At 43.8% G+C, this 23500-nt stretch overlaps 1 protein-coding gene across 3 annotated transcripts in view; it reads left to right on the top strand.

Moving 5' to 3' along the window:
- Positions 1-23500, top strand: part of kcnt2a (potassium channel, subfamily T, member 2a) — a 743558-nt gene that overhangs the window by 347466 nt on the left and 372592 nt on the right. For all 3 annotated transcript variants that reach the window (XM_078218141.1, XM_078218140.1, XM_078218139.1), the window contains exon 9: positions 15423-15603. In XM_078218141.1, the coding sequence (XP_078074267.1) occupies positions 15423-15603 (181 nt within the window). The remainder of the gene's footprint in view (positions 1-15422; positions 15604-23500) is intronic.

Here is a 23500-nt window from a genome sequence, read left to right as displayed (position 1 = left end):
TAGTGTGGATTTATGGCAAGGAAACAGGTGTATAAGTATTTTCCACCAATGGTGGTTGCACTGAAACATTACCACATGTGAGTTTCCTTGTCCTTTTTGGCTGCATTCACCATCTGCTCAAAAACCTGTACAGCGCATTGCCTTAGCTTTGTAGCCCACCCACTAAACCAGGCAATAAATCAGTTTTGTTCTTAATTAGGGTAAAGAATAAAGTGCAAGTTCAGACCTGCTTTTAGTGTTGTAATACATATTATCATCGATCATGCTTCAGAGAAAGTGGTTTGGATATATACTAAAGAGTGGACAGGATCGAAACAGAATCACATGAGCAATCAGCAAGCAGAGCAGAAGTAAAATAGGTGTTAGGCAATTGGAACCAAAACAATATGACACACACTACCAGATAATTACTGCTGTAGCAGCGCATGTTCACAGGAGCATGAAGCTTGAATTTTCCTATCTTGGTGGAATTTGACTCGGGGATTTTAAGCTCTCAATTAAAAGTTTATTTATGAATGGTGGCACAGTGGTTAGCATTGCTGCCTCACAGCACCAGGGATCTGGGTTTGATTCCCGGCTTGGGTGACAGTGTGGAAATCATAGAAATCATAGAAACCCTGCAGTACAGAAAGAGGCCATCCAGCCCATCGAGTCCGCACCGACCACAATCCCACCCAGGCCCTACCCCCATATCCCTACACATTTTACCCGCTAATCCCTCTAATCTACGCATCCCAGGACACCGAGTGGCCATGCTAAAATTGCCCATCAACCTAACTCGCACATCTTTAGACTTTGGAGTTTGCATGTTCTTCCTGTATGTGCATGTGTTTCCCCTGGGTGCTGTGGTTTCCTTCTACAGTCCAAAGATGTGCAAGTTAGGTGGATTGGCCATGCTAAATTGTCCCTTAGTGTCCAAAGATATGCAGGATCAATGCATGGGGTTACCGGGATAGGGTGGGGGAGTGGCCTTAGGTAGAGTGCTCTTTGGAGGGTCAGTGCAGACTCGATGGGCCAGATTGCCTCCTTTTGCACTGTAGGGATTCTATGGATTCTATCTCTCTCAATTTTCTGAGGTCAGCTTATCAGCATAGCTTCAGCTATTGACTTAAATGAGTGTTGGAAGCACACAATTGGTTAGAATGGGAAATTGCATGTCAGTGAAATTTAAAAGGATGGAGACCATTAGAGGATAATGTCACAATTTGCATAATAACTAAATCAGAAAACTTGTGATGAACCTGAAAAGGCTCTTAAAGGGCCCAATCTACTGGAGTTTTCGGCAAAGCTGAAAAGGTAGGGAATTACATTGGCTCAAGAGGAAACAGGTTATTTAATAATTGAATCCCTACAGTGCAGCCTGTATTCGGGCCATCGAGTCTGCACCGACCGCAATCCCACCCAGGCCCTATTCCCATAACCCCGCGTATTTACTCTGCTAATCCCCGACTAAACATCAGTTAAACATGTGGTTGCAGGGATGGTGTAGGAGGGAGGGTTTCAGATACGTGGATAATTGGAACACATTCTGGGGAAGGTGGGACCTGTACAAACAGGACGGGGTGCACCTGAACCAGAGGGGCACCAATATCCTGGGAGGGAAATTTGATACGGCTCTTCAGGGGGGTTTAAACTAATTTGTCAGGGGAGTGGGAAAAGGAGTTGTAGTCCAGAAGTCAGTGAGGGTGGTGAAGTATTGGGGAAGGTATCAGGGTCAAGGGTGGGTACCAGTAGACAGGAAGGTGGGTTGAAGTGTGTCTACTTCAATGCAAGGAGCATCCGGAACAAGGTAGATGAACTTGGGGCGTGGATTGGTACTTGGGACTACGATGTTGTGGCCATTACGGAGACGTGGGTAGAACAAGGACAGGAATGGTTGTTGGATGTTCCGGGGCATAGAGGTTTCAGTAAGTGTAGGGAAGCTGGTAAAAGAGGTGGAGGAGTAGCATTGTTAATCAAGGATAGATTAACGGCTGCGGAAAGGCACTTCGAGGGGGATCTGCACACTGAGGTAATATGGGCTGAGGTTAGAAATAGGAAAGGAGCGGTCACGTTGTTAGGAGTTTACTATAGGCCCCCAAATAGTAATAGAGATGTGGAGGAAGAAATTGCTAAGCAGATTATGGATATGTGTGGGGGTCACAGGGTAGTTGTCATGGGGGACTTTAACTTTCCAAATATTGATTGGAACCTTTGTAGGTCGAATAGTTTGGATGGGGCAGTTTTTGTGCAGTGTGTGCAGGAGGGTTTCCTGACACAGTATGTGGATACGCCGACAAGAGGTGAGGCCACATTGGATTTGGTACTGGGAAATGAACCAGGCCAAGTGTTAGATTTGGTTGTGGGAGAGCACTTTGGAGATAGTGACCACAATTCGGTGTCTTTTGTTATTGCAATGGAGAAGGATAGGGCCATACGGCAGGGCAAGGTTTACAATTGGGGGAGAGGTAATTATGATGCGATTAGGCAAGAATTAGGGGGCATAAGTTGGGAACAGAAACTGTCAGGGAAAGGCACTAATGAAAAGTGGAACTTTTTCAAGGAACAAATACTGTGTGTCCTTGATAGGTATGTCCCTGTCAGGCAGGGAGGAAATGGCCGAGTGAGGGAACCATGGTTCACGAAAGAGGTGGAATGTCTTGTAAAAAGGAAGAGGGAAGTTTATGTAGGGATGAGGAAACAAGGTTCAGATGGCTCGATTGAGGGTTACAAGTTAGGAAGGAACAAGCTGAAAAAGAGGCTTAGGAGAGCTAGGAGGGGACATGAGAAGTCCTTGGCGGGTCGGATCAAGGAAAACCCAAAGGCTTTTTACTCTTATGTGAGGAATAAAAGAATGACCAGGGTGAGGTTAGGGCCGGTCAAGGACAGTAGTGGGAACTTGTGTATGGAGTCAGTAGAGATAGGCGAGGTGATGAATGAATACTTTTCTTCAGTGTTCACCAAGGAGAGGGGCCATGTTTTTGAGGAAGAGAAGGTGTTACATGCTAATAGGCTGGAGGAAATAGATGTTCGGAGGGAGGATGTCTTGGCAGTTTTGAATAAACTGAAGGTCGATAAGTCCCCTGGGCCTGATGAAATGTATCCTAGGATTCTGTGGGAGGCAAGGGATGAGATTGCAGAGCCTTTGGCGTTGATCTTTGGATCCTCACTGTCCACGGGGATGGTGCCAGAGGACTGGAGAATGGCGAATGTTGTTCCTCTGTTTAAGAAAGGGAATAGAAATGACCCTGGTAATTATAGACCGGTTAGTCTTACTTCGGTGGTTGGTAAATTGATGGAAAGGGTCCTTAGGGATGGGATTTACGACCATTTAGAAAGATGCGGATTAATCCGAGATAGTCAGCACGGATTCGTGAAGGGCAAGTCGTGCCTCACAAATTTGATAGAATTTTTTGAGGAGGTAACTAAGTGTGTTGATGAAGGTAGGGCAGTTGATGTCATATACATGGATTTTAGTAAGGCGTTTGATAAGGTCCCCCATGGTCGGCTTATGATGAAAGTGAGGAGGTGTGGGATAGAGGGAAAGTTGGCCGATTGGATAGGTAACTGGCTGTCTGACCGAAGACAGAGGGTGGTGGTGGATGGAAAATTTTCGGATTGGAGGCAGGTTGCTAGCGGTGTGCCGCAGGGATCAGTGCTTGGTCCTCTGCTCTTTGTAATTTTTATTAATGACTTAGAGGAGGGGGCTGAAGGGTGGATCAGTAAATTTGCTGATGACACCAAGATTGGTGGAGTAGTGGATGAGGTGGAGGGCTGTTGTAGGCTGCAAAGAGACATAGATAGGATGCAAAGCTGGGCTGAAAAATGGCAAATGGAGTTTAACCCTGATAAATGTGAGGTGATTCATTTTGGTAGGACAAATTTAAATGTGGATTACAGGGTCAAAGGTAGGGTTCTGAAGACTGTGGAGGAACAGAGAGATCTTGGGGTCCATATCCACAGATCTCTAAAGGTTGCCAGTCAAGTGGATAGAGCTGTGAAGAAGGCCTATAGTGTGTTAGCTTTTATTAACAGGGGGTTGGAGTTTAAGAGCCGTGGGGTTATGCTGCAACTGTACAGGACCTTGGTGAGACCACATTTGGAATATTGTGTGCAGTTCTGGTCCCCTCACTATAAGAAGGATGTGGAAGCGCTGGAAAGAGTGCAGAGGAGATTTACCAGGATGCTGCCTGGTTTGGAGGGTAGGTCATATGAGGAAAGGTTGAGGGAGCTAGGGCTGTTCTCTCTGGAGCGGAGGAGGCTGAGGGGAGACTTAATAGAGGTGTATAAAATGATGAAGGGGATAGATAGAGTGAACGTTCAAAGACTATTTCCTCGGGTGGATGGAGCTATTACAAGGGGGCATAACTATAGGGTTCGTGGTGGGAGATACAGGACGGATATCAGAGGTAGGTTCTTTACGCAGAGAGTGGTTGGGGTGTGGAATGGACTGCCTGCAGTGATAGTGGAGTCAGACACTTTAGAAACATTTAAGCGGTTATTGGATAGGCACATGGAGCACACCAGGATGATAGGGAGTGGGATAGCTTGATCTTGGTTTCAGATAAAGCTCGGCACAACATCGTGGGCCGAAGGGCCTGTTCTGTGCTGTACTGTTCTATGTTCTATGTAAATTTGTATCTTAAATAGGATGCAACTCTATTAGTTTGTAAAGTCCTGTATTATCTGCAATATGACAAAAAAAGAAAATGTTCACCATTGTTTCTGAATTTAATTAACTGATAATCTTTTGGGGAGGATTTGAAGAAATCCTCATATGTAAAATTAAATATTGGCTGTTTTTGAGATTCTATAAAAAATGATTTTGCTAATCTAATTTGAATATAGCGTGAATGGAAATGATGTCCTGTAACATATTGGGCAATGGGGTTTAAAAAAAGTTCAGACTTGATTAATTATGATGCAAGATCTCTGTTCAATGACATGTTCCCCAGAAATATATGTTGAAACATTGACAATGCGTATCATGTTTTTTTCATGACTTACGGAAACTAATCCGTGTGTTACCCGTAAAGCAAGTGTTTAAACCTCTTGAAGGTTAAGCTAATATTGTGTAGCCTGAACGATCCAGATAACATTAAGGCAATGTTAATATTATGCAACAGGGTGAGTAAATAGTTCTTTATTTGTGGTACAAAAGAATGATCATATCCTTAACTTTTGTAAAACCAAGCAATCTGATATATAAAAAAAACATTTAGTATATTTTGAAAGTAATAAAACAGTTAAAACAGTTTTCCCCAATTTTCTTAATTCTATTTTTTATATATAAAATAATAAGGAACAATTAATAATTTAAGTTGACATCCAGCCTGCTATGTAAAACATTAACCTTATGAAATGTGGTGCAAATATCCCAATAAGCTTCTGTTATGCAACTGACTTTTCTCACTCCCATAATTAACCAATTAAACAAAAACACGAAAGAAACAGTAAATAAAAGTAAACAAAATAAATAAAGGGACAGATGCCATGCTCCATCTCAGAACAAATGCAATGTCATCCATCATATCTCTCTTCTTTTCCTTGAGATTAGTTCCTGAAGAAGGCAGTCTTGCCTTTCTACCTTGACAACTCCCAACAGCCAAATCCTATGGTCCAAAGGTTATCTTCAGTCCTTTGCAGATCTTGTGCTACAGTTCCACGTTGCTGCATTATAAAATACTAATCTATGCAGCTGTGTCCCTCAAAGGTGAGGTGAGAATATGTAGCTACCTCCTTTGAGCAATATTAGTAAAATCATTCTGATATACTGTATGCTTCACTGTCTAATGTTAATTTCAAGAAATGTACTTTACTAATAAAAGACAGCATCTCCCAGAAAGGACAATGTCACAAAATGTGAAGAAAGTATATTGCCCTGAGTCACAACACCATGCCGAATCACTGATGCAGAGTATAATTTTTCCCTCCTGTGCTGGGTATAATGAAATTATGGGCCATCTTCAACTGAATTAGCTTGATCTGTACATTATGAGATACTAAACATATGTTAGACAAAATTGTTGACCATTTTACATTGGACATACAGTGCATCACCCAAATTTGCACAAACATATTGTAATGTGCTTCAAATCATATTATATGACTTATTTCCATCAATTAATTTCTAGTAATTCGAGCTGCAAGGATGTAATGAGGTTTTTTGTATCCTTGTTTGTTAATCAGGAGGTGAAGTAGGATTGAAATTTTCAAGGTCTGCCCTTGTCTTCCGAGTGGAGTTGATAAAGAGCAATTAGTTGGATAGTCAAAGTGGCAAAAGATAAAATTAAACAAAGCACAATCATTTCAGGTATCAGTAGGCAGTCTATCCTATCACCCAACTTCCTATCTTTTTCTCAAATAAGCTTTGTTTGCTGTCAAAATTCAATGTGCATATTTTTAAAACAAGTTAGAAAGAAGAAAGAATCTACTCTGCCTTGATCTCTTTTTTTTTGAGGGGGAGTTGTTTTCTATGTCTCCCCACAACCTTATCCTCTCTCTAACTCTTTCTATGCATCCTGTGTTAAAAATTCCAACCTCTCTCAGTAAGGTATTAACCATTATTTGCATTTAGGTCTTTTAACTTAAAAAAAAGAGAAAGTTAAGCAGCTGTGTTTTTTTTTGAAGATTGAAATAACATCAACACCTGGGAATAGATTTTGAATTTAATGCTAGACATTAAACTGATGCTGGTTGTGTAGTGGCAGCCAATTCAGAAAGACATTTTGACACCCAGCTGAAAATCTAGACCTTTTTTCCTTCCTTACGCTCTGGGCAGGACATTTCCAATGGCACAGTTTCCTGTCCTGCCAACTGAAGAGTCAGAGGGGAACTTATCCCCACCAATGCTAGGCTGTGCCACAGCCAGTTAATGCTCCACAGCCATTTAATGCTGCGAGAAGCATTAATTGGCTTCAGATGAGACTTCCGCCCCTCACTCAGGAGGAAGTCCCACCTTAGAGAGATGCCAACTATTTGATTAATTGGCAGTTCTTTGGTCACAGCAGCGTTACCAGGAGTGGTTATTGTTGCTGGGATTATAAACAGTCCCATCAGGTTAAGTGCAATTTTACAGGTCCCCACCAGTGAGTTTGCAAGCATGGGAACCTGTGAAAATATCTAGGTGGCCTTCCTGATACCCTTCCCCCAATCCTTGACCTGCACGGGGCAAACAAGGCCGAGGGTGATCTGCTGCCATCAGCACAACCAAGGCCCTTAAGTTGAAGGCAGCTTCCCATCCAACTGCAATTTATCAGCCAGTAGGAGTACATAGCAACAGAGGGTGCAGGGGCTCATAGTGGGGACAGAAGGGGAGACACATGGGGTGCGTGGAGAGGGGGTGGGGCATGAGTTGACAAGGCTAGATGGGGAGGGAGGTCTCGGGGATGGTATGGTAGACTTTGGTAAGGGAACCCAATCTGAAAAGAGGGTTGATAATGGTGTGTCCAGCCTTTCCTGCCTGAGGCCCAAGCAGGGTGATCTGCTGGGCTTCCCCTCCATCCATGAACTACTCCTACTGGCTGATAAATTGCAGTTGGATAGGAAGCTGCCTTCAACTTAAGGGCCTTGGTTGTGCTGATGGCAGCAGATCACCCTTGTCCTTGTTTGCCCCGTGCAGGTCAGGGATTGGGGGAAGGGTATCAGGAAGGCCACCTAGATATTTTCACAGGTCCCCATGCTTGCAAACTCACTGGTGGGGACCTGTAAAATTGCACTCCCTCATTCCCTCATCCACCTCAGCTCTCATTTTTCTCACCCTCTCTTGCATTTAATTTAGACACCCTTCACTCTCTAATATTTTATTAATCTTTTTTCATTTTCAAAAGTTTGTAGAGCACAAAATCAAGGCAACAACAGGTCTGTAATTATACAACCATGCTTATTGCAAAATACAATATCAAGACGTGCTCCAAACCATTCCTGCTCAAGTTTTGCCCATTCGTCTGTTTTTCCATCAGCCGCATCAAGGTGTGATTTTCACTGTACTTCTTACTGTACCTGTAGGAGATCAGCAAGTATATATCACACATTACTTTTGCGTTTAAAGTCATTCCAGAAGAAATTGAAATTCAGGTTCAGTCTTTCATTGAATATGGAGCCAAAAAGTTCCAAACAAATAAAACGCTTCTCATAATGGTTTTGTCTGTAGTAATTTTCTTTTGACATGAAGGAAAGCAGGATGGATGAGACATCCAAGCAGCAAGTGTAAGTATACTGTTAATCTCACAAAAGTAATTTTTCAAGTACCACAGATGCGTGCAGAAAATAGAATGGCCTTTCTGTAATCCACTCTTTCGCTAGTCTCGGACTATAGATTCACCACTTGCTTCTCATTTTAAATCATGGACCTTGTGGAACACTCTTCTGACACTCCTTGTTTGAATGAGGATTGATCTCATGGCTTGATGATAAAGTAGAATAGAAAGATCCGTCAGGCCATGAGATTGCAGGATGCTCTAAATAATTCTGCCGATAGCCCAGCTTTAAACTGCTAAATCTGTTCCTCCACTTGGATGAATTATGTTAGTGGCAAATAATTTTCAAATGTTATCCATCAGAAACTTGCCACTTTGTATTACATTTCAGAACAATAATCAAGGGAATTATCAATGACCATCAACAATGCCACTCCTTAATTGTGAAATTGTATGTCATCTAGGGTTTGTGATCTTTTTGCTAGGCTTTAATTTTTTCACTGCCATTAACTGTCTAGATGTTTAGTCAGGCGCTAGCTAGTGAAGTTCTCTCAGTGAATGACATTTCAAACTAGATTTCAAATTGAGTATTAAATGTTTGAATGTCTTGATTGGTGCAATCTGTTTCCAATACTGTCAAAGGTTTATTTAATAATTTTACATGAAACACTGAAAAAGTTTTTTGTTTTATCTTTTAGTTATAATTTATCTGTTGCAACATAACAGAATGAATAACAAGCAGGGCATATTTTGTCAGGAAATGCCTTTTAGTCATTGCTAATCTTATACACACGTACAGATGTTACATGGTTATGTCAACAAGATATTTTAATATTGGGCTTTAAATTAAATAGTGGGGGGGAGGGTTCAGTTGTATGGAGAATTAGAAAATCAAAAGTTAAAGGAGAGGGTAGAAGTGCAGGTTAATGGAGCTGAGGACTCGGGAGAAGTTAGTAAAGTTCCAGACTATGTAATAGAACAGAAGGTGGCAGGAATCTAATCTCGGGCAGAGCAAAAAAGGTGACAAGTATGAGAAGGGAGGTGGTCAATGCAGGACTGAGGGAGTTGTACCCAAATGCATGCAGTATATGCAACAAGGTAAATGAGCTGGTTGCGCACATTGAAATTGGCCGGTACGATATTGTAGCTGCAAGGGGATCAGAGCTGGGATCTAAATATCCAAGGATATGTGTCCTAGCGGAAGGACAGGCAGATGGGCAAAGGGGGCGGGGTTGCATTGTTAGTAAGGAATGAAGTTAAGTCGATAGCAGGAAGTGATATAGGATCAGAAGGCATAGAATCTCTGTGGGTAGAGTTGAGGAATCACAAAGGTAAAAAGACCCTGATGGGAGTTATGTACAGGCCCCCTAGCGGTAGTCAGGATGTGGGGCAGAAAATAAATCAGGAGATAGAAAAGGCATATAAAAAGGCAATATGCAAGTGGACTGGAAAAATCAGGTAGGTAGTGGATCCCAAGAAAAGGAATTTGTGGAATGTCTCAGAGATGGATTTTCTGGAGCAGCTTGTGACAGAGCCTACTAGGGAACAGGCAATTCTGGATTTGGTGATGTGTGATGAGGCAGACTTGATTAGGGAACTTAAGGTGAAGGAACCTTTAGGGAGCAGTGACCACAGTATGATAGAATTTACCCTGCAGTTTGAGGGGGAGAAGCTGGAATCAGATGTGACGGTATTACAATTAAATAAAGGTAACTACAAAGACGTGAGGAGCTGGCCAGAGTTGATTGGAAAGGGAGCCTAGCAGGGAAGACCGTGGAAGAGGAATGGCAGGTGTTTTTGGGAGTTATTCGGGAGGCACAACAGAAATTCATCCCAAGGAGGAGGAAACATGCTAAGGGGAGGATGAGGCATCCATGGCTGACGAGGGAAGTCAAGGACAGCATAAAAGCAAAAGAAAAAAGCATACAAAGTGGCAAGGATTAGTGGGAAGCCTTTAAAAGTGAGCAGAGGACAATTAAAAAAGCAATAAGGGGAAGAAGATGAAATGTGAGTGTAAGCTAGCTAGTAATCTAAAAGAAGATAGGAAGAGTATTTTTCAATATGTAAAAGAGAAGAGAGAGGCAAAAATTGGATCACTGGAAAATGAAGCTGGAGAAGTAATAATAGGAAACAAAGCAATGGCGGAGGAACTGAATAGTTACTTTGCATCAGTCTTCATGGTGGAAGACACCAGTGGGACGCCAGAGCTCCAGGAGAGTCAGGGGGTGCAGGTGAGTGGCCAACACTAAGGGAAACTGAAAGGTCTGAAGATGGATAAATCGCCAGGTTAAAGTCCAACAGGTTTATTTGGTAGCAAATGCCACAAGCTTTCGGAGCCTTAAGCTCCTTCTTCAGGTGAGTGGGAATTCTGTTCACAAACAGGGCATATAAAGACACAAACTCAATTTACAGAATAATGGTTGGAATGCGAATCCTTACAACTAATCAAGTCTTAAAGGTACAAACAATGTGAGTGGAGAGAGCATCAAGACAGGTTAAAGGGATGTGTACTGTCTCCAGACAGGACAGTCAGTGAGATTCTGCAAGTCCAGGCAAGTTGTGGAGGTTACAGATAGTGTGACATGAACCCAATATCCCGGTTGAGGCCGTCCTCACGTGTGCAGAACTTGGCTATCAGTTTCTGCTCAGCGACTCTGCGCCATCTTGTGTCATGAAGGCCGCCTACCCGAATATCAGAGGCCGAATGCCCGTGACCACTGAAGTGCTCCCCAACAGGAAGAGAACAGTCTTGCCTGGTGATTGTCGAGCAGTGTTCATTCATCCGTTGTCACAGCATCTGCATGGTTTCCCCAATGTACCATGCCTTGGGACATCCTTTCCTGCAGCGTATCAGGTAGACAACGCTGGCTGAGTTGCAAGAGTATGTACCGTGTACCTGGTGGATGGTGTTCTCACGTGAGATGATGGCATCTGTGTCGATGATCCGGCACGTCTTGCAGAGGTTGCTGTGGCAGGGTTGTGTGGTGTCATGGTCACTGTTCCCCTGAAAGCTGGGTAGTTTGCTGCGGACAATGGTCTGTTTGAGGTTGTGCGGTTGTTTGAAGGCAAGAAGTGGGGGTGTGGGGATGGCCTTGGCGAGATGTTCGTCTTCATCAATGACATGTTGAAGGCTCCGGAGGAGATGCCTTAGCTTCTCCACTCTGGGGAAGTACTGGACGACGAAGGGTACTCTGTCCACTGTGTCCCATGTTTGTCTTCTGAGGAGGTCGGTGTGGTTTTTCGCTGTGGTGCATCAGAACTGTCGATCGATGAGTCGAATGCCATATCCTGTTCTTATGAGGGCATCTTTCAGCATCTGGAGGTGTCTGTTGCGATCCTCCTCATCCGAGCAGATCCTGCGTATATGGAGAGCTTGTCCATAGGGGATGGCTTCTTTAACGTGTTTAGGGTGGAAGCTGGAGAAGTGGAGCATTGTGAGGTTATCTGTGGGCTTGCGGTATAGTGAGGTGCTGAGGTGACCGTCCTTAATGGAGATGCGTGTGTCCAAGAATGCAACCGATTCCGGAGAGTAGTCCATGGTGAGTCTGATGGTGGGATGGAACTTGCTGATGTCACCATATAGTTGTTTCAGTGATTGTTCACCATGAGTCCAAAGGAAGAAGATGTCATCGATGTATCTAGTGTATAGCATTGGTTGAAGGTCCTGTGCGCTGAAGACTCAACACTCTGATCAAAACTCAACTCAACACTCTGATCAAGACCTTTGATACGGACCTTCAGAGCACCCTTCGTGCTCTCATCCCACGTACTTCCCGCGTTGGAGATCTCAACTGCCTCCAGAAGATACACAAGGCAAACACACCTGGCCGTCCCATTGTATCGGGCAATGGGACCCTGTGCGAGAACCTCTCCGGCTATGTCAAGGGCATCCTGAAACCCATTGTACAAAGAACCCCCAGCCTTTGTCGCGACACTACGGACTTCCTACAGAAACTTGGCACACATGGAGCAGTTGAACCAGGAGCGCTCCTCGTCACAATGGATGTCTCGGCACTCTACAGCAGCATTCTCCACGATGATGGCATTGCTGCAACAGCTTCAGTACTCAGCGCCGACAACTGCCAGTTTCTAGATGCAATTTTACAACTCATCTGCTTCATTCTGGACCACAATGTCTTCACCTTCAACAACCAGTTCTTCATCCAGACACACGGAACACCCATGGGGGCCAAATTCGCACCTCAATATGCCAACATCTTCATGCACAGGTTCACCAGACTCACCATGGACTACTCTCTGGAATCGGTTGCATTCTTGGACACACGCATCTCCATTAAGGACGGTCACCTCAGCACCTCACTATACCGCAAGCCCACGGATAACCTCACAATGCTCCACTTCTCCAGCTTCCACCCTAAACACGTTAAAGAAGCCATCCACTATGGACAAGCTCTCCGTATACACAGGATCTGCTCGGATGAGGAGGATCGCAACAGACACCTCCAGACGCTGAAAGATGCCCTCATAAGAATAGGATATGGCACTCGACTCATCGATCGACAGTTCCGATGCGCCACAGCGAAAAACCGCTCCGACCTCCTCAGAAGACAAACACGGGACACAGTGGACAGAGTACCCTTCGTCGTCCAGTACTTCCCCAGAGCGGAGAAGCTACGGCATCTCCTCTGGAGCCTTCAACATGTCATTGATGAAGACGAACATCTCACCAAGGCCATCCCCACACCCCCACTTCTTGCCTTCAAGCAACCGCACAACCTCAAACAGACCATTGTCCGCAGCAAACTACCCAGCCTTCAGGAGAACAGTGACCACGACACCACACAACCCTGCCACAGCAACCTCTGCAAGACGTGCCGGATCATCGACACGGATGCCATCATCTCACGTGAGAACACCATCCACCAGGTACACGGTACATACTCTTGCAACTCGGCCAACGTTGTCTACCTGATACGCTGCAGGAAAGGATGTCCCAAGGCATGGTACATTGGGGAAACCATGCAGACGCTGCGACAACGGATGAATGAACACCGCTCGACAATCACCAGGCAAGACTGTTCTCTTCCTGTTGGGGAGCACTTCAGTGGTCACGGGCATTCAGCCTCTGATATTCGGGTAAGCGTTCTCCAAGGCGGCCTTCACGACACAAAACGCGCAGAGTCGCTGAGCAGAAACTGATAGCCAAGTTCTGCACACGTGAGGATGGCCTCAACCGGGATATTGGGTTCATTTCACACTATCTGTAACCCCCACAACTTGCCTGGACTTGCAGAATCTCACTGGCTGTCCTGTCTGGAGACAATACACATCTCTTTAACCTGTCTTGATGCTCTCTCCACTCACATTGTTTGTACCTTTAAGACTTGATTAGCTGTAAGGATTCACATTCCAACCATTATTCTGTAAATTGAGTTTGTGTCTTTATATGCCCTGTTTGTGAACAGAATTCCCACTCACCTGAAGAAGGAGCTTAAGGCTCCGAAAGCTTGTGGCATTTGCTACCAAATAAACCTGTTGGACTTTAACCTGGTGTTGTTAAACTTCTTACAAGGAGTCACTGGAGACAGGGAGGGTTCCAGAGGACTGGAAAGTAGCAAATGTAACACCGCTATTTAAGAAGGGAGGGAGGCAGCAGATGGGAAATTATAGGCCAGTTCGCCTGACTTCGATCATTGGCAAGATTTTAGAATCCATTATTAAAGATGAGATCGCAGAGTACTTGGAAGTGCATGATAAAGTAGGACTGAGTCAGTACGGCTTTGTCAAGGGGAGGTCATGCCTGACAAATCTGTTAGAGTTCTTTGAGGAGGTAACAAGGAAGTTAGATAAATGTGAACCAGGGGACTTCCAGATTTCCAGAAGGCCTTTGACAGGGTGCCGCATGGGAGACTGTTAAATATGTTAAGAGCCCATGATGTTAAGGGTAAGATCCTGGCATGGATAGAGGATTGGTTGACTGGCAGAAGGCAGAGAGTGGGGATAAAGGGGTCTTTTTCAGGATGGCAGCCGGTGACTAGTGGTGTGCCTCAGCGGTCGGCGCTGGGACCACAACTTTTCACAATATACATTAACGATTTGGAAGAAGGAATTGAAGGCACTGTTGCTAAGTTTGCAGATGATACAAAGATATATTGAGGGACAGGTAATATTGAGGAAGTGGGGGGTGGGGTGGGTGCAGAAGGACTTGGACAGATTAAGAAATTGGGCAAAGAAGTGGCAGATGGAATATAATGTGGAAAGGTGTGAGGTTTGGAAGGAGGAATGGTGGCATAGACTATTTTCTAAATGAGGAAATGCTTAGGAAACCAGAAATACAAAGGGACTTGTTCAAGGTTCTCTTAAGGTTAAGGTGCAGGTTCAGTCGGCAGTTAGGAAGGCAAATGCAATGTTAACATTTGTGCCGAGAGAGCTAGAATACAAGAGCAGGGATGTACTTCTGAGGCTGTCTAAAGCTTGTCAGACCTCATTTGGAATTTTGTGAGCAGTTTTGGGTCCCATATCTAACGAAGAATGTGCTGGCCTTGGAAAGGGTCCAGAGGAGGTTCACAAGAATGATCCCTGGAATGAAGAGCTTGTTGCATGAGGAATGGTTGAGGACTCTGGGTCTGTACTTGTTGGAGTTTAGAAGGATGAGGAGGGATCTTATTGAAATTTACAGGATACTGCGAGGCCTGGATAGAGTGGACGTGGAGAGGATGTTTCCATTGGTAGGAAAAACTAGAACCAGAGGGCACAACCTCAGACTAAAGGGATGAACCTTTAAAACAGAGATGAGGAGGAATTTCTTCAGCCAGACAGTGGTGAATCTGTGGAACTCTTTGCCATAGAAGTCTGCGGAGACCAGGTCATTGAGTGTCTTTAAGACAGAGATAGATAGGCTCTTGATTAATAGGGCGTCAGGGGTTATGGGGAAAAGGCAGAAGAATGGGGATGAGAAAAATATCAGCCATGATTGAATGGCGGAGCAGACTCGATGGGCCGAGTGGCCTAATTCTGCTCCTATGTCTTATGGTCTTATATTGGAGAATGCATCAAGTTACTTTACACATTCAATAACTTTTAAACAGCAATCACACCTCCCCAAAAAGTTTTTAGCAAAGAATAGCTTGAGATGTGATATACTTGCAAACATTAGAGATTATTGAGCAACCTAGGAATACAGAATGAAAACATCCCCTTGTTTTGAAGATGGTTTTTAGCTTGTATGGTTTGGAATGTTATGCAATTTTTTTTAACCGTGCAATGTTTCTTTTCAATTTTAAGCATCTGTGGAATACAACATTTGGAAAGAGCAGGGAATAACTTGACCCTGTTTGATTCCCTTTACTTCTGCATTGTCACGTTCTCCACTGTGGGGTTTGGTGATGTCACACCCAAGATCTGGCCCTCCAAATTGTTAGTAGTCATCATGATCTGCGTTGCCCTTGTGGTGTTGCCTATACAGGTAAGCAGTGCAATGCATGGAGTATATTTCAAAATGATATCGAAAGCCTTTCATATTAAAAAGATGGCTAGAGAAATATTTTAATTGATTGCTGTTCAAACTTTTTTTGTTTCTGATCTGCTCAATTTTCAAGTGGTTTGTTATTTATTTCAAATAATTGTATAATTTCATAGATTGTAGATCATTTTATTCTACTGATTGCAGAAAACCGTATTCCAATTTTCAGAAGCAAATATTAATGATATCACAAGGAACAATAAATGAGGCCAGATGGGTGGCACGATTGCACAGTGGTTAGCACTGTTGCCTCACAGTGCCAGGGAGGCGCCCGGGTTCAATTCCAACCTCTGTACGGCGTTTGCACGTTCTCCCTGTATCTGCGTGGGTTTCCTCCCGGGTGCTCCGGTTTCCTCCCACAGTCCAAAGATGTGTGCCAGTTCAATGGATTGGCAAAGCAAAATTGCCCCTTATGGCCAGGGGGTGAGCAGGGTAAATACATGGGTTATGGGGATGGGGCCTGGGTGGGATTGTTGTTGGTGGAGGCTCGATGGGCCGAATGGTCTCTTTTTGCACTGCAGGGATTCTATGTTTCAATGAAAAGGTGATTAACATCTATTGTAACCATTTATATAACCTGGAAGTAAAAATATATTCTTTGCAGACAATTCATAGGTCATTTAGAAATTACTCCACAAATTTTACACACCATGGGTGGAATTTTCCAGCTATTCACGCCAACGGGATTTTCTGCTCCCATTGCAGTGGAGCTCCAACTTCTCCCTCCTCGCTTGCAGCAGCGGTGGGGTGTGAACGGTTGGAAAATTCTGGCCGATATTTCCAAAAGGGTGACTGAAATAACTTGCTGTAAAGATACAATGCCATGAAATTTACATTTTAATCAGTAAATCTCTATCAAAAATATGTACAATATTGCTTGCTAATTGCGGATTATCTAAATGATGCAACTGTGCATTTCCTAGCTACATTTGAAGAACTCATTAAGAAATGCAACAAATGTGTCATGAACATATTAATTAAATAGTTTTTTTTCAATTGATTTTATAGAAACCTGAAAATAGGATGTGGGTTGGAAATACTATTGTTACCTTTGCTCAAAACTCTGTGTTTGCTCATTGAATATAATGAGACGAAATCACAGAACTTATCATATTTACATTCTTTTTATGTGGAACTTGATTGCTTATTTACAATTCCATGATGTACTTACTATTTTCAATAGACTGACTCATGGTTTCCTACTTCCACCATTGCTCCCATATCTATTCCTGAATGCCTGAATTTTATAGTCAACAAACCTAAATATAGATGCGCAGGAGCAAATAATGAAGGCTGTTAATCTCTGTTATAATGAAGGAGAAGATGTCTTTTGCAGTCCCTTCAAGAGGGCAATTTACTATTTAGCAATTAACATTTTAAATCTCTCCAGGGACCCAGGTTCGATTCCGGCCTCGGGTCACTGTCTGTGTGGAGTTTGCATATTCTCCCCGTGTCTGCATGGGTTTCCTCCGGGTGCTCCAGTTTCCTTCCACAGTCAGGTTAGTTTGATTGGCCATGCCAAATTGCCCCTGAGTGTCAGGGGGATTAGCAGGATAAATACGTAGGATTACAGGGATAGAACCTGGGTGGGATTTTTGTCAGTGCAGGTTCGATGGGCCTTCTGCATTGTAGGGATTCTATGATCTGTTTTACTTTTAATTTTGTGAGATAAATTAGATACTTATGCGATACCATCTGGAAGACCAAGGGCAGCAGACACTACGAGTTTTAAGTTTCTCTCCAAATCACACACTGGGCGGAGTTTGATTACATACCTTGCATTGGGTTTGAAGGCGGGAGAATATTTAATATTTAATCAGGTGGGAGAGCACTGCGTGGGGATGCCCACCAGATCCCAGCTGCTGCCCATTGGTGGTCATGGATGGCCTTCCCACCAATTAATTAAAGCTCATTAGTTGGCAATTAAAGTTCAATTAAGGGCTTACCCTGCTGCTGCTAGTATTCAATCAGTGGTCATGGGATTGTTAACTTGCAGGGAGCCCAAAAAGCAAATTCAAAGGCACTCGATGCCTGAACGAGTTTCCTGGAATCGAGAAGTGCCTATTGGGCATTTAGTTCTGGTAGGCCTTCCCCAACGTAGGCAAAGCAGGGCTCCTGCTGGCTCTAAAGTGGGATGGCCAGATCCCCATTTTATTAAACTCCAACAATCATCTTAACTTGGAACTATGTCACTGTTCCTTGGGTCAAAAACCTGGAATTCCCTCCCTAACAGCATTGTAGATGTACCTACACCACGTCAACTCCAGTGGTTCAAGAAGGCAGCTCGTCACTACCTTCTCAAAGGGATGGGCAATAAATGCTGGCCTTTATCAACACCCACACCTCACAAAGAAATGAAAAATAATTTGAAATATTGCTTCCTCTGATTTGTAGAGCCACGGAGCAGGATTCTCTAGGGGGCTTTCCCGCCACTCAGAGTGGGCTCGGAACATATCCCTGCTAATCATCGCAGCCCCCCACCCCCCCCAGGCATTTAACGCTCTATGGAGTAATGGTTGGAGACAGGTCTTCTAACCCTCACTTGGGCGGAGGTCCCACTTCAGAGAGTTGCTGGCCAGTGGTCAGGACAAGGAGTACATGCAGTTGTTAGATTCTAGATCCTGGAGTCCAGGATAGGATGGGCGGTGGGGGGGGGGATGCAGGCCATGTGGAGGGTGCGGTGGGGGAGTGCCGTATGTGAAAAAGGTAACATTTTGGGGAGGCATGGCAAGAAGACAAATACATAGCCTCTGAAGAGTCTTATTTAGAGCAAGGGCAAGCTGGCTGCTCTAGACCTCTCCCATCCCAAGTCAAATTGCAGACAGGTCGGGGGTAGGCTCATGTGAGGGTGGGGGACATGCCATGCTGGGAATTCTATGGCCCCCCCCAGTCTGCAACTTGCTGGTGGGGAAACCATACAATTCTTCCCATCGAAACAAATCTGAAATTGAAAACTTCAAAGTGAAGGATAAGTCATTTCATACAGTTTTTCAAATTTACAACTGCATTTGAAAAATTAATTTAAAAATTTTTATTCTAATTGATCAGCTCAGTAAGTGTTTGTTCTGAGTTCAGTGGTGTAATGGTAATGTTACTGGATGAGTAATTCAGGGACCTGGACTAATAATCGAATTTCCCAGTGGCAGCTGGAGAATTTGAATTCATATTTAAAAGGAAATCTGGAAATTAAAAAGTAGTATCTGTAAAAGTGACCATGATGCTGTCAGCTTGTTGTCAAAACGCAACTGATCCACTCATGGCCTTTGCAGAAGAAAATCTGCCACCCTTGTCCAATCTCACCTAAATGCTATTCCAGTTCCACACTAGTGTGAATGGCCCTTTGAAGTGACCTTGTAAATCATTCAGTTGCATCAAACTAGCTACAATTGATTGAAAAAGGACCACCAATAAGTGCCAGCTTTGCCAGTGTTGCCAACATCCTGAGAATTGATTGCTTTTTAAAAATGTAACACTATTATCTATGTTATGTTTCTTTAACGTTTTTAGATTAGCCATTAAAAATGAAATGCATTATGATGCAATTATTCAGATTCCCGTCAGTGCCAGATAAAAGTTACTCGTGTCAATTGATTTGCATTATCATTTTGATATTGAAGCTGTGAGGTCTCTGCTAATGCCTGCATGGAGTCATGGATGGAACAAGGCCAAGAGTGGCTGGTACAAGTTTGCCTCCCTAATTGTGTTATTTTGCAATCACACTTGCTTTATTTTCCCAAGAGAAAGGAAGGCAGAGATAATGGGTAATAGTGACCCCTGTGTATAATCTAGAAAAATGAATTGATCCCATTGGACCAGGATAGTTTGTTCTCTGATGCACTCCATCTTGGTTTCCCTCTGTTGTTCCTGACTGACAAAAGCCTGGAGAATAAGAGCTAAAATCTGTCTTATGTCTTGCCCTCCAGTGGTTTCTCAGCCTTCCCAACATTCTGCCACTGAAAGAATTTAGGCTGATGGGAATTATCCAGGTGGGAAGCTGGAAGATTACAAGCTCAATTTTACCAGTTTCCAGCCCACTCTGTGCCCTCTGATTAATTCCTAACGTGGTTTCTTGTCAATGGTGCACTCTCTTTCATTCGGAGGGGACTTTTAACCTAAAATAAAATGTGAGCTGAAAATTTAAATATTATAATAAGGCTGCGAGCATCATTGACAATCTACTTTTCAACTTTGGCTGCTGTTGCCTCAGTTTCACAAGCATCAGGAACCGAGAACTTCACTGAGATGAGGATTTGGTAGATTCAGGTGGTGCCCACCTCCAGAATCCAGGTGCCTATCTAGGGAAACTTCCCGCTTTCCTCCACACTCTTGCTCTACTACCCCCTCCTGATCAAACACCTCTCACCCACCTCTCCCACACACTCCCCCCCCCCCCCCGCCCCTCCCCCACACATCCCGCCTCAGCGCAGAATTACGCGCTCTTCGAGCCTTCACTGTGCAGCTCGCTATCCAACTGGTGGCTCAGCCTGTCATCTCTGGGCTGGGATCCAATCGCTGAGTTAGGAACATGCAATGGAGGCCTCTGGGGGATCCCTGAATTGTGGATTCCCAACCTAGATGTTCTGGCTGATTCACTCACTGTGGATCAAGTCAGTAAAAATTCAGCCTAGAATGTCTGAATTCTTCATTTCCCAGAAAAAATCCATTCTAATCAGCAAGTGATGGAGGATGCAGTCAAATCACTTTTTTTTTTTTGCTCGACTCCTGCAATGTTCTAAGTTTGCCAATTCAAATTCACTGTTAAAGGTCAGTGTGTTCGTGCCTATTGGGAACTATTCCCTTAAACAGCACCATTCATTTTCTTTTTGCTGCCTCTTATCTTTCCTCAACGAGCACAATGGAACAATTCCAAAATAAAATATAACCCAGGTGCAAAGTAATCTCAGAGATAGCATTAAAAACCCTCTGTCTTGCTAGTAAATTAATTGCACGTGCTGTGAAATTCCTCTCTGCTTTGCTCTGACAGGCATGCACATAGTACTCTGATAGATCATACATCAAACTATAAATAAGATGTTTAATGTGGGAAGTTCATTGTTGTAGGGTTTCTTATGGAGGTCTAGCATTGCTTTGCTGAGATGTGAGGCACTGCTGGGTGCTTGTAGCATGTCAATTATGAAGGCTTATGGAGTATCTTCCTCTAAATTGGCTGCCCTCAGAAACTTGTCACCATCTCTCTGGCTATGAGATGCAAGCTGTGATCCTCACCAGTGGAATCACGACAAATCCTATCCTGGTGCAAACTGGTGTCAGACAAGGCTGTGTTACTGCACTAACTCTTTTCCTCACTACGATACTGTATCTCACCTCCAGAAAATTATTCACAGGCATGGAGATAATCTACTGAATAAATCAAGCGCCATCTTTAAATCTAAAACCAAAGTCACTCCAATCTCAGTTGGAGCTTCAGTATGCAAACACTGCTTGAGTGTGCACTCACTCAAAAACTGAGCTCCAGGTCATTATCAACTCCTTCTATGGATCATATGAGAAAATGGGCCTTTCACTAAACACCTGGAAAGCTAAAGTTGTCTTCCACCAGTTCCACAGTAAAACGCCTCCCATCATCGATTAAGATCAATAGCACACTCCTGGAAAATGTGGAACATTTTCCGTAATTTGGAAGCTTCCTGTCAAAGAAGGCAGACATAGACAACAAAATTCATCATTGCCTCAAAACTGCCAGCGCAATCTCTGGCCAATCAAAGGGGAAGAGTATTTATGGATCAAGATCTGAAACCCAAGGCTAAGGTCACGGTTTACCAGATAGCAGTGAATACTCCTCCAGCTCTTTATATACTTCAGAGACTTGGACAATCTACAACAGGCACTTCGAAGCACCTGAGGAGTGCCACCAGAGGTGCCTTCACAAGATCCTCAGAATCCAGTGGTGAGAAAAGTGGTTCAACAATAGTGTCCTCTCCAAAGCTAACTTGCTCAGCATCAAGGCGCTAATCACACAAAACTGGCTCCATTGGGTGGGACATGTTGGTTACTGAACCTGGTCACAGCAGAAAGACAGTGGAAATGCTTTAACAATGTCCTCAAAGTATCCCCAAAGAGATCAATCCCCAACCGATGCAAGGGAGGCCCTGGTGGGTGACTGACTGAAATAGAGAATACTGATCCTGGAAGGCACTGAACACATCGAGAGACTTCATCAGAAACATACAGAGACAAAGTCAAGGGGTTGGATGGACCGCACAAACATCCTAGCAACCCATCCACCCACCCTTCAAGCAGCACCTGCTCCAACATGGGTCAGAGTCTGAAGGTCATACATTGGACTTATCGGCCATCTCAGAAAGCGTTGAACTGGAGTAGCAGCAAGTCATCCTCAATTCTGAGGGACTGCATAAGGAGAAGAGGAAGATATGCGTGCTGTTCTATCTATAAATAGCAACACCTGGGGGTGCCCCAATCTGTGCTGGAAGGCTATGAATCGATGCTATCCTGACATCAAACTCCCTAACTGCCTGTTGTGATACCAGGATAATACATTTGGACCACACAGATTTAGGCAACAAGTTTGTCAGTCACTTAGCAAATATCAAGCATGAAGCTGTTAACATTTCATAAAGCACCAGGCACCCAAGTTACAGGTAAGGTAATTTGGAAGAATCTTTGTGATCGCAAACTGTCTGGCACTCCTCTGGATGTGCTGTGAAGAGTCAAAGGGCCTGTTCCTGTGTCCGAAGGGCTTGTTCCTGTGCTGTAATTTTCTTTATTCTTTGAGTTCTTGGATTTACTTGACAATATAACTGAATTCTCACAAAGATGGCAAAGGAATCCATGATCTGTCCACTCAAAGGCTGTAACAGGTCTGGGGCCTGCAGTTGTGGTGTTTCTTGGTCTACAACATGACAGGGAGATGGAGCATAGGCTGCAGAAAGGGCAGAATAATATATATATCATAAAGATCACAAGTCCAAACACTGACCCCCTAAGAACATCACTGTACACCTCCCTGCAGTCTGAGAAATAACTGTTCACCACTACTCTGCTTTCTGTCTCTTAGACATCAATGTATTTATGTCGCCATTGCTTGTTTAAACACATGTACTTTAATTTTGCTAAGGAGTCTACTATGTGGTACTTCAAAGGGCGGGCAACCAACCTGCTTCCAAGAGGCAATTTAAATATTATAATGAACTGTGCCTAATATGTAACTATTTTAAATTTAACCTTGATTGAGTAAATTTCTGAGCCTTGGGGAGCTAAGCAGCTGAAGGGGGACAAGGACTTCTGCATTCAGAAGGTAAGTGCTTTTCCACTTACCTGCTGGATCCAGCTTATCTTCTTCACCAACCCACCATGAGGGAATGATCTCCCCTCAACCATTCCAGTCTCTTTTATGCCTTGCAGACTTGCTTCTGGCTGCAATCTCCCTAACCCAAGTCTCTGATCTCCCTCTCCCTGGCCTTCTATCTTCATTCTGTCCACTGATCTCCCCAGATCTGGCCTCCAAACGACGTTTTGATCTTCCAGTCTCCCTGACCCAAGCCTCTGATTTTCCCAAGCCAACATCCTGATCTTGCTCATGACATCTGATCTCCCTGACCTCAACCATTTTAGTTATGGTCCATTCAGATAAGAGGTTATCACCTGAAATGTTAACTCTGTTTCTCTCACTAGAGCAGGAAGACCTGCTGAGTATTTCAGCATTTTCTCGTCTTATATCAGCAACTGATCACATTAGTACATTCCAACACACAGCAAACAAGGAAGTCAAAAGCAACAAATCCCTTCATTTTTAATTTTTTACTTTTACAGAAAGCAAAATAAATGATGAGGACATGCATGTGGTATTAAGATGGAAGCT

This window comes from Mustelus asterias, chromosome 8, assembly GCF_964213995.1.
Source record: "Mustelus asterias chromosome 8, sMusAst1.hap1.1, whole genome shotgun sequence".
Taxonomy (NCBI): Eukaryota; Metazoa; Chordata; class Chondrichthyes; order Carcharhiniformes; family Triakidae; genus Mustelus; species Mustelus asterias.
This window is presented reverse-complemented; position numbering and strand designations above follow the sequence as displayed.